The following is a 15,405-nucleotide window of genomic DNA, read 5'->3' on the forward strand; positions in this document are numbered from 1 at the left end:
AAATAATCTCTGTTGCAGATTTCCTCCTACATAACTATGTGATTTTTTTTTCATCCATTTAAATATATTTCTAAGTCTCACATTTAAGGAAGTGGCCACTCTGAGTGACACCTCTGTGTTGACACAGATAGTTACAGATGTTAGCTCTCTGCTAGGCTTCACCTGAGCTAAGGTCCCAGTCACACAGGCCTAGAGAGTGGTCAGCAACCAACCTGAAACTAGCACTCACTAGGGAAACGTGTATTCCCAGACTGGTTGGCAACTGGTTGCCAGAGGCTGCTGGCATTGACTAGGTGTAAAGAGGTGTGTGGTGCTGCACTGAAAAGCTCCTTGGAATTGCTTTGGTGAGGGACAGATTGCAATGGCTACTCGCAGTTTGCATGAAAGACGACAACGTGACTGCAAAGACTTGCAAACTACTTGCTGAGCAGAAGTGAAACCTTAAAGTTCGACACAACCTGGAAACAGAATCGTGCCTTTTAAACATGCAATTTGCAGGAAAAGATCCTCCATTTACAGTTTGTGTCACCACATCAGGAGATATACACAGCATATTGGCCAAGTAGTTGGCCAGTATTTGCAGACAAGTTAGCATTTTCCATGCAAACTACAGGTGATGGTTGCAATCTGCTTGTGACAAAACCGATAAATAGGAGGTTTTTGGTGCAGCTAGATCTTGGCAACTGATTTCATCTAGTGTCAGCCAGAAGCCTCCAGCACTCGCCAACCAGTCGGGGAATGCACATTTAACTTTGGCAACTGAAGTTTGACCTTAAACGTAAGTTACTGAACTAGACTGTGTTTGTGGTGTTATAATATTTCTGCGTAGTTAACTGTATTATGGTGAATGTATTTGGTGTTCTAGTCCAAACCTTCTAAACCAAAAAGATTTTTAGTTTGCTCAAAATTACAAAGTAGTGCTTCAAAATGTTCACATGTGGGCTGCTGAAGCTAACAAACCTCAAAACCTCTTTCCAAAAAGAAAAATCTTAACATATAAATATTTTCAAATTTCTCTACATGACAGCAAGCATGACTTGGCATACTCTGTCTGAGCATCACTATTTCTCACAGTAAAGCCATAATACCGACCATTACTCTTAAGGGTTTTCCTGTTTTCTCTAACATTGACCCTCCTTTAAACTGCTTTAAAAATGAGCTTCATTCTAATCCAAAATCTATAAAAATAAAAATGAAAAAAAAATAACAGTAAGCGAGACAGAGAGAGAGCAACAGCAAGATTCACATTACACGTTAACTAGGTTAAAACATATTTCATCAAGCGCACGAGCTGTGATCTGATGGACTGTAAAATAATACACTAGTAAAGCCTCCCAATATATCTCTGACGTGCCATTATGTTTCAAAGTGACTGTAAAAATACAGCGAGTAAATCAGGAAGAAGATATCCTCATCCTGAGCTCTTATGAAGTCTAGACACGCCATTTCCTCAACCTAATGTGACCTTATAGTCCATGAGATATTGCGTATTTAATTTCTGCACCACCGTAAATTAGCACAGGTGTGTGCTGTGCAGACAGTGGGTGGATCGTGTAGATCAAAAAGATTCAGTGTGCTGACTTGAGATGTGAGATTGCAACTCTATACAGCCTCACAATTTTCTTTTTTTTCCCCCATAAGCAGGAGCTTGCTTACGTAAATGCCACTAATTCTATTTAGGGCTGTAAGATTTATGTTGGTTTTATTGTTTCAGAGGCAACAGAAAAGCTATTTGCTGGGATGGAAGTGCCTTTTTGGCCTGTTATTTTTGGGGAAAGAAAGAAAGAAAACTATGCTGTAGCAGTTACTGTGAGGTGTTTTGTTCTGCGATTACATAAACCTCTGCAAACTAACAGGAAACCCACAGGGCTAGCAGTGTCAGTGGAGAATTACTTTAGTCAGGAAAAACAAAAATGATGGCATGTTTAGTGCTTCTGCACTTCATTTGTTCCAAACCAGGTAATCTATGATTCCAGCAACCTGGTAGCTGTCTGCCCTCCTCCATCAGGCACATCCATACCACATGGAAATGTGGTATTTTCCACTATCACAACAAACCATCAGTCATAAGTATACGATGTGACAACTCTATTAAGTGATTGAGACTAGGATTTGCAAAGGCTTCTTCAAATTTCTCTTAAACAAATAAGGACATATTTTCCAAATGTCCGTGTGTTTTACAGCCCTGTGCGGGACATATGCTGCGAGCATTTAAAGTGTCATAATTCCCTCTTCAATACAACCAACTAAAACAATGTTGTTTTCCAGGTCCAGTGGGGTGAAACTGAATTTATGCGATTGGAGACTTTCTATTTTGTTTGTTAAACCAGGCTCAGAGACGTTGAGTGAGCTAGCAGGTGGTGTCACAGACATTCTTTGAGGATCACTTTAATTATTAATTTAAATGCAGTTGAGGGCGCAGACAACAAAGAGCTGAATAGCAATAGCTTGGCAGAAAGTGAGAAGGAAAAGAGGAGGAGTTGGGAAGGGGGGGGGGCAATGCATGAATTATACATTTACCCCACAATCAGAGGTGCCTGCCTTATTTATGAGCAAAAAAAGCCCGCACAGCTTTGCCAGAATTGTGCTTTGTCTACTGTGGAATGCAATAGGAGTTCACTTAATACTTAATGACTCTGAAGTTTCACCCAGACACACCAATGCCCCACTGCCCTTTAAAGGGCTCCTTTTCTTACAGGTCCACGGGCGTCTCACGTTATGTTCTGCAGTGACAGGAGTCAAAATTACAGTGGCTGTAACCAGACCCTCAGTTATCACCTACTTCTGAGCTCAGTTTACATTTCATGACAATTAGACTCAACAGGATGTATCCATCATGTGGGGTCAGATTGGTGATAAAGAGGCCGCCATGAGCTTTTGCTGTGACATGGCATGGGAAAGCCAAACCCTCTCCACGGTTTTCTGAAAAGCATGTCAGATCTGCCTAACACATGATATACTGTATTTACACCAAAACAATCACGCATAATGTGTTGATGACAGATGTATAGAAGCAGAGTTGAAAGCGGGATCGCACGATAAAAACACTTCCTCATCGGCAAAGCCATTTATTCAGACTGTTCACACGGTTGATTTATGGCGACAACAGTGAACTCCTGCTTACCATGCATGGGATGAAAAATGAATTTCTGCCATTGCAGACTGAGGACATGGTAAACAAGGCAAAAGGCATTAGCTCTGCTGGATTGTTCCATAAAATGACCACTCAAGCCGTCTTAATCCCTTCCTGCTTCATCTCAAATCAAATGAGACCAGACCTGGAGATTCTGTCCCAATGTAGGCCAACAACATGTAAAACACAACATGCCATAGAGGGGAGGAAAGCCGTCTTAATCCCATGCTCCAGTCACATTCCACCACTATCTCCAGTTGTTTATTTGAGTTTCAGACACACTTTAAATTCACTAATCCTACTTGCCCTCTCTAGTGTTCACTAAACAGCCCCTCAGCGTTATCGGCATCTTTGAATTGCAACACATCCAGATTGAGAAATAACATGCAGACAAAAAAATTAAAAAAAAGTAGTGATATAATGCATTCTCTTTGCTTGATGTGATGACTGAATTTTCTTTTACATGTAATTCAAAAAGCAGTGCAAAGACTTCACAAACAGAGGGCAAACCTGGGCATGTTGAGTACGTAAGATAAAGTATACAGCCGTGGAGAGCAAACAAAAGACAAAAAAAAAAAAAAAAAATAGACTTTCTCTTCATCTCTGATACAAGTTCAGACTGGAAAAGCTGAAGTGTAATCTACTTTGCTGAAGTAGTCATCTCCAAGTCAGAAGGTTAAGAGATACATCGGTCACCGAGGCCCTGCTTTTCAATCATTCTGAAACTATCACACACAGCACTCAGTGTGGGGTTTATCTGCGGGATGTAGCAGCTTTGAGTGCAGCTGGAATAAATTGATAAGCCCCCATCTACTAAGTACATCAGCTTAAAGATTCTTAAATTCTAATCTTTCTTTCACCAAGGCGACTGTTGGCACGATCGGTCTGGAAACGAAAATACAAACAACAACCGCGAATAAAGCCACCGAATTAATTCTTGCTACAGCACCTCTTAACACGTGATCTTAGGAAAGGAAATGATGGCAAAGTTAATGTGATAAGTACGCTGTAATCTGTGATGTTCAGTAAGTAAACACTTGGATGATGGCAGATTGTCTCAGTGTGACTGGTCATTATTGCTAAAAGAGGATTTCACTGCAGCTTTGATTACATTAATCCTTCAAGAGAATTAAATCCTTTCTGACAGGGAGAACATGGGAAATCAGGCTATCTGTGAAACTTTGATTATCTTTAAAGAAAAAAATAAAAAGGCCCCTTATGCTCTGCGGAATCAATAAAAACAGACAGGTATAAGATAGCGAGCATATTTTTTTTCCTGAAGGATTTCCTGGCGCACTCATCACTCAGATGCTGAGCAGACAGGATTGCAAAGACAAGCTCTGGATTGAGCTTTCACTGCTGAAAAAGTCTCAACTGCAAGCCTCGCAGCCTCTTTGCCTCCTCTCCTGTGGCCACGTCTTTGGTGTTTCTTTTTTTTTTTTTTTTTTTTTTTTTTTTCTCTTCTGTGGGGGTTTTCATTCCCTGCCACCCACCATGTGAATAATGAGCTCCACAGATAGCAGCCAATGAAGCGACCCCCCCGTTAACCAATGAAACTTAACAACCATGTCCAGATCAGGTCCTTCCTGCTGGGACTGACCAGCCTTGCTTCACACTCCTCTACCACCCACACACAGACACTCACACTGCCTCAAACTACATAAAATACAAGGGGGGGGGGGAGGCAAAATACATGGCTGTCTTTTGACATGATCTCTCAAAATTGAACACTAGGGTCACATATATGACTACGTGAAATGGGAAAGTGAATTAAGTCAGACTGGCTAGGGCTGTTTCGGGAAAAAAATTACACTCTGCTTACACGTACGCTGGCGGGCAATCCAGACACAGTCTACTTGACAGATTGATTTCTAGCCTGGCTTGCTTTGAGGTGTCGGTGCTGGTAATGTGACTAACACGGGGAAGTGCGATGAATGTCTGGCCTCAACATGACCAAAAGGTGCTTTGAAGTCTGTCTAAGCACCTAACAATCCCAGCCATGCCCAGCTGTAAAACTGCTAACCCTTACCCATTGTATCACATCATTTCAGTGCACCTCAAAATGTCCTAACCACCAAGAAAAGCTTCAAGTGAAAGTGACGCTTTTCTGATGAATATGCATTTAGTGCTTCAATTAAGATGAACTGGAACCAGGAAATAATAATAAGGTGGGATTTATTTTATAGGTTCATTTCACTCTGGAAAAAAAAAAAGAACAAGTGATGAGGAAGTGTGATCGTTTTATTTTGGCGTGAGAAAATGTGTGGGTTGGTAGAAGGGGGGGTTGTGGTTGATAGTGTCTTTGAAAGACACTTTTGAATGTGACATAGTAGCATTCCAGCGATTGTTATTCAGGAAAACCGCTCCAAAGCTTCCAACATGTGAAGACGAAGGCGCATGTAATCCAAAAGAGTAAACACTTCTTATTCTTGCTCTGGAATTTGAGGCTTAGGGTGTGAGTGATAGGAAAGATCACTCAAAGGAGCCACCTGGTACACGCAAGGCATCTATGAAAGACATGCACGACTCATTGGCGTCGAATGGCAGCCAGACAATGCTGCTCTCTAAAGATTTTTCTCCCTGCAAACGCTTGATAAGTAAATATGGGGCTATGATTGGCTCACAGAAAAATGCAGGACTGAGTCAACATCTCCCCGATAAAAGATGGAATTTTTAAATATGGAATTTAAATATCATCCTAAATGGAGGGAAAAGTGAAAAATAGCCCACTTTCCTCCTGAGGAGTTATTCTGATTGGCGCCTTTCAGTGAATTACTGCAGGCCAACCTATCTAGGCATATAGAGTATGCCCTTTCTTCTCATCCTTCCCTGATAGAAGTTTGAGTAATGAAGCGCACAGCTTTCTTGCAGACATTTAGTTGCCTTAAGTCTATCCTAGCATTTGATGTGGAGCCTGGATCACACCCACAGGGAAGCACACCCTGCAAATATCAGCTACGCTCTGAACATGGAAAGCTTCTTGGCTTCTTCTGCATGCTCTCCCATGCTGTGGGCACACAAAATATATTTTCTTTGCCCCACCAGAAGAAAAAAATGGACAGAACACCCTGGAGTGTTTTTTTTAAAAAACTTTTAGAGAATACAGCCAAACTTCTCAAGAGGCAAGCTCTAACAGTAGGGAAACAAAATGACAATAGCTCCTACAACTGCTTGCCGTCTACTTCCCTGGCATTCCCCTGCTGAATAGACTTTGTCTGCTGGCCCACTGTTGTGGCATGATAATGACTCCCCAGCTCTTCAAATGCCACCTCGCCCGGCTCTGGAGAGAGGGCAAGCAGGTTAATTACCATTACAATGGGGGAAACTGAGAGCAGGGCCAACTCTGGACACTGCATACGAGATGACCGGGATGACTTTCTCATCACAAATGGAAACAGGAGGCTTTGATTTCCTAAAACGCAGACAGATGGACAGGGTCACAGCATCTTTGTCTAAACTATTAGGCAGCCCTTCCTTGCATTTCCTTCACAGGCAGGGAGCTCTCAGTGGCTTCTTAACCATTCTCCAGGGTGGACAGGCCTTCTGCCCTAACGCACTCCCCCCGAAGCTGTTGCCTTTGTCTTCTCTGTTTGACTGTGAGCTGTTCATGAAGTGAAGAGGCTAATCAGCGGCTGTAGAGCTATTCACGGGGAACCACTGTACAGCATGGGCCCATTTGGTCCAATTGTCAGAGTGGCCACAATAGCTCTCTGTTTTGACACGTTAAACACAGGCCCTGAGAGCACACTCAAGCCATTGATGTGGATGTGAAGTGTGGTGATGTTTGCTACCAAAATATTGACTTCTTGCTGCAAATTAAACTTAAGCACCATGCCCTGGCCCGCACCCTGAACGGCTGAATTGAAGCCTAGAATTAAATTAATTCGATTTGGAGAGCCCTTGAAACGGAAAGTAGCAGAGCATCACAGCTGTAGAACAGCAACACAAACATATCATTATTTTTAAGGGCTTACATCAAATCCAGCCTCGTGTATTTACAGTCTACAAGTAGGATAAAGAAGTGCTAACTGGCATGTTTGTTACAGCAGGGAGACCAAGAAGTTCATTACAGAGATTTTTGGGATATTTGGAGAGTTTCAGCAATGTTAGCTGGTTGATTATGAAAACAGTATGCTGTCTTAGACTTGCAGCCAGCAAAAGCTTTTTTTATTTCTTTTCTTTTCTTTTTTTTTTCCCAAACATAAAACTCTGAATTACTGAGGGATGACTGGTGCCAAGAGCTGTTGTTGGCTATCGCAGTGGAAAGGAGAGGAACAAGTTTCACAGCATTATGGTGAAAACAAAGAAGGTTCGCCTGCTTGACTGAAGCAAAATGTCACCAAAGTTTTAAAATAAAATAAATGACATATTTTCTTAATCACACATTACATTTTAGAACGAACTTGGATCACACACGAGCTTCAGACTGCACTCACTAATATGACTAATGTAATTTGACTACTTTATTCAAAGAGGATGTGCGACTTTTTGCAAGAATGGACAGTCAGAGCAGCATTAACCTGGCGTGTTTTCGATGGCAGGAGAAACCTGAGCTCTCGGGAGACCATGCAAACTCCAAACAGAAAGGCCGTGCCTGTGTTGGAACCGGGGGAGAACTATACAATGACATTTCACCCCCAAATTAGTACAGATTTAGTGGTGTTAACAGTGCAGAAGAATGTGGTTTAAGTGCGTGATAAATAGGACAAGTGAAACAACCCGTACAGAACACATGACAAAGCACTGTTGCAATAGCTCGGCTTTATCCGAGACAAATTCAAATTGCTCAAGAAACAATTTGAAATTCAAAAAAGGGAATTTCACTTTGCAAGGCTGTTGATACTAGACACTGATTGGGATTATTAAGTACTCCACATGAAGCCACATTAAGTAAGCACAAACAACCGCTGCCGCTCTGCATTTTAATGAGTTTTCAATTAATCACAGTCATTGTAATAATGCGTTTTACACAAATTCTCAGCATGCATTCCTCTCTAACTGCAGACTGATAAAGGCATGCGAGGAAAAGTTATCGAATTTGTCCTCACCAAGCTACCTTGACATATAAGGTGGACATATAAGTGAGGAAAAAGAGAAAAAAAAGAAACATCTGATGCTTCATGAAAGGAAAACCTGTCTTCTTGCAAATATGCGTGTTGTGTATGCCCTATTTTGATTCAAAGAGGTCCAACATTGCTGGATCTTGGTTTAAATGCCTGTGCGCGGGAAATGAGAGCATTTGACAGATACCAAAGCATTTCCAAGCATTTCTACTTGGACCTCCGCTAACACATCCTCCTTAGTTCAGCCCCATCATGTTCTCTGTCCACAGTCTATACAGCGCATCTCTGAGGACCTTGTCAACATCTCCAGGAGAGTCTGATAGAATATGTCAGCACCATCTTTTCAGAGGAGCTGTCAACACAGGCTTTGTATCAACCTTCTTTGGGACAGGGCACAGAACTCAAACAAGCCCTGCGGGAGACATACTTTAATGCATCCGAGTGAAACTCCAAATGACAGCAGAAAGAAAAAAACCAATCACGCTCTGCTTTCATAAGTTGACACACCTTTAATCTCTTCAGATCTTCTTTAATTGTATTCCAATTACAAGAGCAAATGGGTATCAATGAAAGCAGGAGCGATCAACTATGGTTTTTATCTCATGACAGTCTATGTCAACAGCTTATGAATCCCGCAGGCATGACAAAACTAGTCCTGTCGTGACTCGTACACTTTATGTTGTATTATTCTTTGATAACGAGGCATGTATGTAGCATGCGTCTCACTCATGGAAGAAATGAAACTGTGTTACCTTGGAGCACTGCTTGTGATTCTGGCACCACACCAAGGATCCATTATTCTGTTGAAAAGAAGGAAAAACATCATCAGTCATCAGACATACTGCTGAAAGAACATTTATAATAACCAATTCATCAAGTCAATGTGCAACTTTGACCCTTTCCTCTCCCTCTCACAATATACGTCCGCGGTGGCCAAGGCCTTTTTGATTAACAATAATGTTAACAGCACAGAAATCTGAAAGGCTGACTGCGAGTCAGCTTTGTGTGCTGAGCGCATGCAGCCCAAGCAGGAAAGCAGGGTCACCACACTAAGGTGAGGGCAAACCTCTGGTCAGTTTCAGCAGAGCATGGTGACCCCAGCTTTTCTGTGAATTTGTTTGATCTCTCAACAGACATCTCAGAGGTCACGGAAGGAGGAACTAATGTCAGCACTCCTGCACAGACCGCAGATATAGCCAATTTGCTCTAATTGCGGTCGAAGTGCCACCTTCGGCACTCCGACAAGGTAAACATTTGGTCCTAATAGAGCCGTGTTTTTGTAAAGCTTCAATGTGTGAATACAGAGGACTATACAGTGGAGGACTAGTGGAGGTAAATGACTTGTTCAAGCCATTTCCCTTATTCCATAAGGACTGAGAATTATGCTGTTTTTTTCTGCGAACATTATTTTGGTTGGATACCAAGAGGAAGGCTCGAGCTTTAGCATAAATGACCTGGTGATTATGGCGAAAGACAGATCAGCAACAGCTGATTTTCTGCACACTTGCAAAGCAACATTGACATGTCATCACCTTATAAACTGACATGACAATGTTTCATACATTTCCACATTCAGCAGATGCAAATGACGTATTCATCTGGATTCAAATTTTTGGTTGGTTCGTAACCGTAACTCCCTTACAGCTCAAATCGAAGAAGCTGTAAAGTTGTGTAGCACACACGGGAACTGCAACATCAGTTGGTTTAATCACCCGTGACATTATAAATAATCATCTGACCATTAATTATTTCCTAGACTTAAGATCAATGACAGATTATCCCATGACAGTATTCTCAGTGGAGACTGTGTTTATAGAGTTACATTGCTGGAATGTAAAGTCATTGACTTAAATCTGGCCTTGAGTTTTGGATGTTCCCTTTGCATCCCAGTGGAAGAAATGAAGCGGTTAGATAAAGCCAAACTTTAGGGGTCTGCAGGCAAAAGGTCTGCTTAAGTTCAATGTCAAGTTCAAAGCATTTTCTCACAATGTAATCCAGAAGAAATTTCTCATGAGACATTGAGAACTTATCATTAAAGGCTTTAATTTGACATCCAGTACCAGTAGGTGCTTTACGTTTTGTGTCAAGGATAATGATTGAAAAGGCTTCAAAGGAAACCATGATTGGACAGTCATGTCTTCAGAGAATCTCTTGAAAAAAAAACAATTCAGATAAGGATGAAAAAGTACTAAGGACACTTGGAGTAGTTTAATTTTGTTACCATGTGAAATAAAAAAATGTGAGTTAATTGGCTCAAATTTAGTGTGCACCAGCAGGTTTTCTGAAGACTTTGACGTGGTTTTTAAACATCAATCCCACCAAACAAACCCCGTCAGTGTCACCACATCAATAAAACTTTGACATTTACACTGGCAGGCAATGCCTCCAGATAATTTATACAGTTTGTCACAACTCAAGGCCACGTCCTAAATCATCAATCCTGTTTTTGACACCTTTCTTTACCCATCCATCAATGGAGACAGAGCCAGATCCACATAGGAGCTAATTTTGCTTTGTGACAGCATCCCCGTAGCAGAGAGGCTCAGCAGGATGTTGCCCCAGCTGTCCAGGCCTGACCCCACCATTTCAGGGACCAACGGGGGAATAATTATAGGTCAGGACTTCATCCCTCTGACTCACCATGACATTCCTCTGCAGTCTGAACATTATGCAGTCCTGAGGACTGTCAAGGACTCAAGTGAATGAACTCTTTCCAGATATTCTCCTGTGTGAGGAGACCAGACAGTGGCGCACAAACGCACGAAGGTGAACCATGCTTTGTTGATGACAGCGGAGTGACTAGATGAGGCATGTAAACATCACAAAGATACACTATGGGCATTGTCAGTTGAGAATTAAAGCAGGTGGGCAAGGGCGTGTTGCATTGTCTAGACAAACTGAGACGAACATGTACAAAGGCCTTTTGATCTTTGAGTAGTCCAATCCAGCTTTTGAAACTGGAAATCTTTGTCTCCTATGGGCGTCTGATTTGGATTAAAAGCATTGCGGTTCCCACTAATCACATTTTCAAATTGCATTTAATCCAGCTGGTCTACAGGTCCCCGTACTTTTCTAGCCAAGTCAACTGGAGACTGGACTTCAAAGGACAGACTACGATCTCTCTCTGTGTCCTTTGACATCTCAGGAGTCGTCAGGCATCACCAAAATAACTTCTCCTTAAGGGAACATACGCAGCAGCAAAATATAGGAGCCTGAGATTTAGGCTTCGACTCGAGTGGGTGTGAGGGCTGTGGTCATTCTGCCCATTAATTATTCACATTATATGAATAATTTGTCAGACACTCTGAAAGTGAGCTAATGCGTTCAGTGCGTGTTCAGTGTTAACATTAAAGGGTGTTTCAGAAATGTAAAGCAACACTAGTGTAAAGTTGTCTCCACTTGGGAATGAGGCTTATTTGTCAAATGAGGTAGCTCAGGGTGTAGCAGCACTCTGGGCTGAGATTTACAGACATGACTGTCATGGTTTAAAAGCATTTATGGAGAGAGGTGAGGCCAAGCTACATAGACCCCTTATTCATCCGCTGTCTTCACTAATGAAAAACTCCACACATGAGACGAGCACTGGCTGAGGTTTGATTCCACCGCAGGTTATTTAATATCAAAGGCGAAAACAAGGGGACATGGAAAAACCACTCGCCAATGTTTTTTCTTGCCTTCACTTAAAACACAAACCTCTCAGGCAAGATGCTTAGACTATGCAGCACACAAGCGATGAATGACTGAATTTAAGATGTTAGATTTTTATTGCTCCGAATGTAATAACAAGACCTCGTGGACACACCTTGTTTTTGGCTTCACAGGTCCCCACATAAATAATCCACTACAAGGCTGATGCTTTCAGAATACATTATTGCACGGGGCTCCCAGCTCGCTCTTAATATTTTAAAGTGTCCGAGGCTAATATTTATGGTTGGGTGTTCCCCTCTGTCTATTGTACTAGGGTGACAAGTTCCCCAAAAGTGGAGTAAAATGCCAATAAATCTCTATTTGGAAATACTATTGCATCAATAAATCTAGTGATGCTATAAATCTGACAACCCATGGGTTTCCTAACTCAGCAACTCTATGCTTGTTTCCATTTCACACTAATTCAGAACTGGGGCAATTAAAACAAAGTCTCTGATTTGCATTCTGATTCAGCCACATAAAGAAAGGAAAGACGCGTGGGTGTTCATAACATCTGTAATAACATCGAAATTCTCCAAGTATCATTCCAGTCTTAAATTCCAGCTGCAAAATGTGTTAAGAGGAAAATTTGTCTCTTGTACCCTAACCAAAATAAGCAGCCCATATAGATTACCAGATATTGAGAAGACACAGTAAAATATTAAGAAACAGGAGGCAAACGTTTGACATGCAGCCAAGGTCTTTCATTTCCATTAAAATGGAAAGGCTTGCATGTCTTGGTTTTCCCACTGAGTATTAAATGACCCCTGAAGGATGTCCGAGATGAATTAAGAGGTCTGTCGTGTCGATCCTTGGAGTGGAGCTCCAAGCTGCCGTTGCTGTAATAAGATCTGGCAGAGGAAGCAGATCCACCTGTGGGTTGTGCTGACTGAGCATGCCCCACTGTTGTGGCAACATTACATTAGAGCCTATCACATTTAGCACAATTGGGCGCCAGCATTTAGCAGGAAGGTGACCTCCTTGGAGCAGCACTTGGTAGCTTGATGTATATATCCTGTGCATGCCTATGAGGTGTGATGCTGGCATTTATTGGCAGGGCCAGGAGGGTAGAGGTTGGGGTGGGGGGGGTGGGGGATGGGGATTGGCAGGGCATGTTTTTGCAGCTGACCAGACCCCCCATCCTCACATAAAAGGACTGTTGAGAAAACAGTGCATAAGACAGTTCGTGCAAATTATCAACAATTGCCGTCTATTCTTAGACCCACAAGCTTGCTCCACCACCCTTGCTTATCACCAACCACAAAACGCCCCTCTCTTTAGACAAACACCTTCCTCTCATCTTCCCCTCGCTGAAGAGCGCACCAGACTCTGAGGCTCTGCAGTCAATTATACTGACTGTTAGCTGTTCATTAGAGGTGAGACTTCATCAGTTATTTGGCCTCCTGGCTGGTCACTAATTTAATCCCCCCAACTTTGCAACCTAGGGCTGCAACACACTGTATATTCTCTAAATTAATCCCTGACACTATTTGCCAAGTTGCACTTTAAGAAATACAAACTGTGGGATTTTTCATTGGAATAAAGACACTTCATCTGTCAGCCTTATTATCCCTTAATATAATTCCTTTAAATTAACTGCAGAAGGTCTGTGTCCCACGGACCTGCATTACTACACCAAATCAATAAGTGCTTTCAGTGTAAAAGTAATTGGTACCAAAGAAATAAAGCAATGGGCTTTGCTGATTCATTAGACCCAATTACAAATTTACCTCGCCCCAGAATGTTTCCTGACAATCAGGGATTCATTAATGCACCTTGAGAAAGACATGCCTTGCAAATGCAAATGAAGTGAATATAAAGGCCGTCAGCAGACAGATAGCTGGTGAAAAGGAGCAGAGGGGAGAGGGATCAGTGACCAGCTCTTTTCTCTGGAGTCCTGGGAGAGAACAGTGTGTCCGGTGGAGGGTGAAAAACAACTTCTGACACCACATGCCAAATCAACCAAAGCATACATCTATTTTATATAGGAGCTTCAAACACGCTCGGGGTCACAGCATGCTTGCTGGTGGGACAACCAATGTCAAAAGTCTCCAAACGCAAGGCAAGAGAAAAGTTACCCACTACATAAAGAAACATAAAGTACATTTCAAATGAGTGAGAGGTATCTCATTTTCCAGTAATTAGCAAGTAATGAATGGAAGCTGGCTCAAGTGAGAGGCATTCATAATGTCTCTGTCTCAAAACACTGAGATGGGTTAATTAGGCTTGATATAGCTTAAAGCCTCCCACTCCACACGTTCACACACACACACACACACACACACACACACACACACACACAGAGACGGCCACACTCTGTATATAGCAACTTTGTAAGGAAGCCAAGCTGTCATAATTAATGTGAAGCTCAATCTCCAAATTTGTGACAGGGTTGTTTGGTGACAGTGATTGTTCCTAACAGAGCACCAAACTAATGAACTACACGGGCTTCATTAGTGACCTGCTCCAGCCTTCTCACAATGGGCTCAGGATAAACAGGTTTGACTTAGGCTGTGTGGAAATCATCGACCGGCACATCTTCCCATTCATGCAGCGGCACGGCATCGCATTCGCTTCTGATTCCCCGCATATTGCCAGGAGTTCCCGTGAACACATGCTCGTACCTGAGAGTGCTTGAAAAACGCAGAGATGCGAGTGATGTGCAGACTGAGGCATCTCGAGGCGCATCTTGCTCGATAAATACTGGCAGTGAAGAAAGAGTCGTCCTGCTTCCTCGCAGACACACTCCCCGGGCTCGTTAGCGCCGTAATCCACAAACACAGGGTCACACACACGTTCAGGCTCCTGGAAAACATTGTCCCTGCTGCTCTGCATTTAATCCCCTCCGCGGATCGGACAACACTGCGTGCAGGCTCCGGCGAAGAAACTAAGGAAACTTCAATTATACACTGGGGAGGAGTCAACGGCTCACGAGCTCTGCTATTGGAGGATCCCGCGGTGACTGACAGGCACGAGGAGCGTTAAAACAGGTAGACTGCTGCATAGTCCTTCACTCTGTCCAAAGCAAAGGCTGTTTGTTTTAGGGAGCAGGCCTGCAAAGGAGGAGGAAGGGCTTGAGTAGAAGTCATACTCTGCAATCAAAACTTGGAATGGGCAGATCAATCAATAAATAAATAAACAACAGACAAGAGATGTTATGGAAACTGTAGTCTATTAAATCAGCACCTTCCATCTACCTAAGTATTTTTGTACTGGACATAGCTTTGGATTCCTAGTCTATGACAGATCTATAGTCTATCTGTAGTTCTGACCAGTAGCCTAAGTGTACGACAGCTGATCTGATTATATTTTTGTATAATAAGAACAAGTCTACAAGTTTTAAAGCCAAACACAATTAATTAAAGTATTTAAGCGGTTTTAGATCTATCGCTACACTGGATAAGAGACATATTAAAAGGAAAATGATCAAGACTCAAGCTTGAGGCCAGGATATCTTGACTTAATCTCCCAGAATCATTGAACGTTCATTAGACATTCAAGTCTTCAAAGCTCCAGTTTGAA

General features: G+C 42.3%; 1 protein-coding gene across 1 annotated transcript in view; it reads right to left on the reverse strand.

The window, feature by feature from the left end:
• anos1 (anosmin 1) overlaps window positions 1-14,758 on the reverse strand; it is a 40,836-nt gene extending 26,078 nt beyond the window's left edge. The window contains exons 1-2 of the mRNA XM_006788374.3: window positions 14,508-14,758; window positions 8,949-8,996 (exon numbers count right to left, since the gene is read on the reverse strand). Of these exons, the coding sequence (XP_006788437.2) occupies window positions 8,949-8,996; window positions 14,508-14,699 (240 nt within the window). The 5' untranslated portion in view covers window positions 14,700-14,758. The remainder of the gene's footprint in view (window positions 1-8,948; window positions 8,997-14,507) is intronic.
• Between the last annotated feature and the right edge of the window lie 647 nt (window positions 14,759-15,405).

Source organism: Neolamprologus brichardi, chromosome 16 (assembly GCF_056152115.1).
Source record: "Neolamprologus brichardi isolate AB-2024 chromosome 16, ASM5615211v1, whole genome shotgun sequence".
Classification (NCBI taxonomy): Eukaryota; Metazoa; Chordata; class Actinopteri; order Cichliformes; family Cichlidae; genus Neolamprologus; species Neolamprologus brichardi.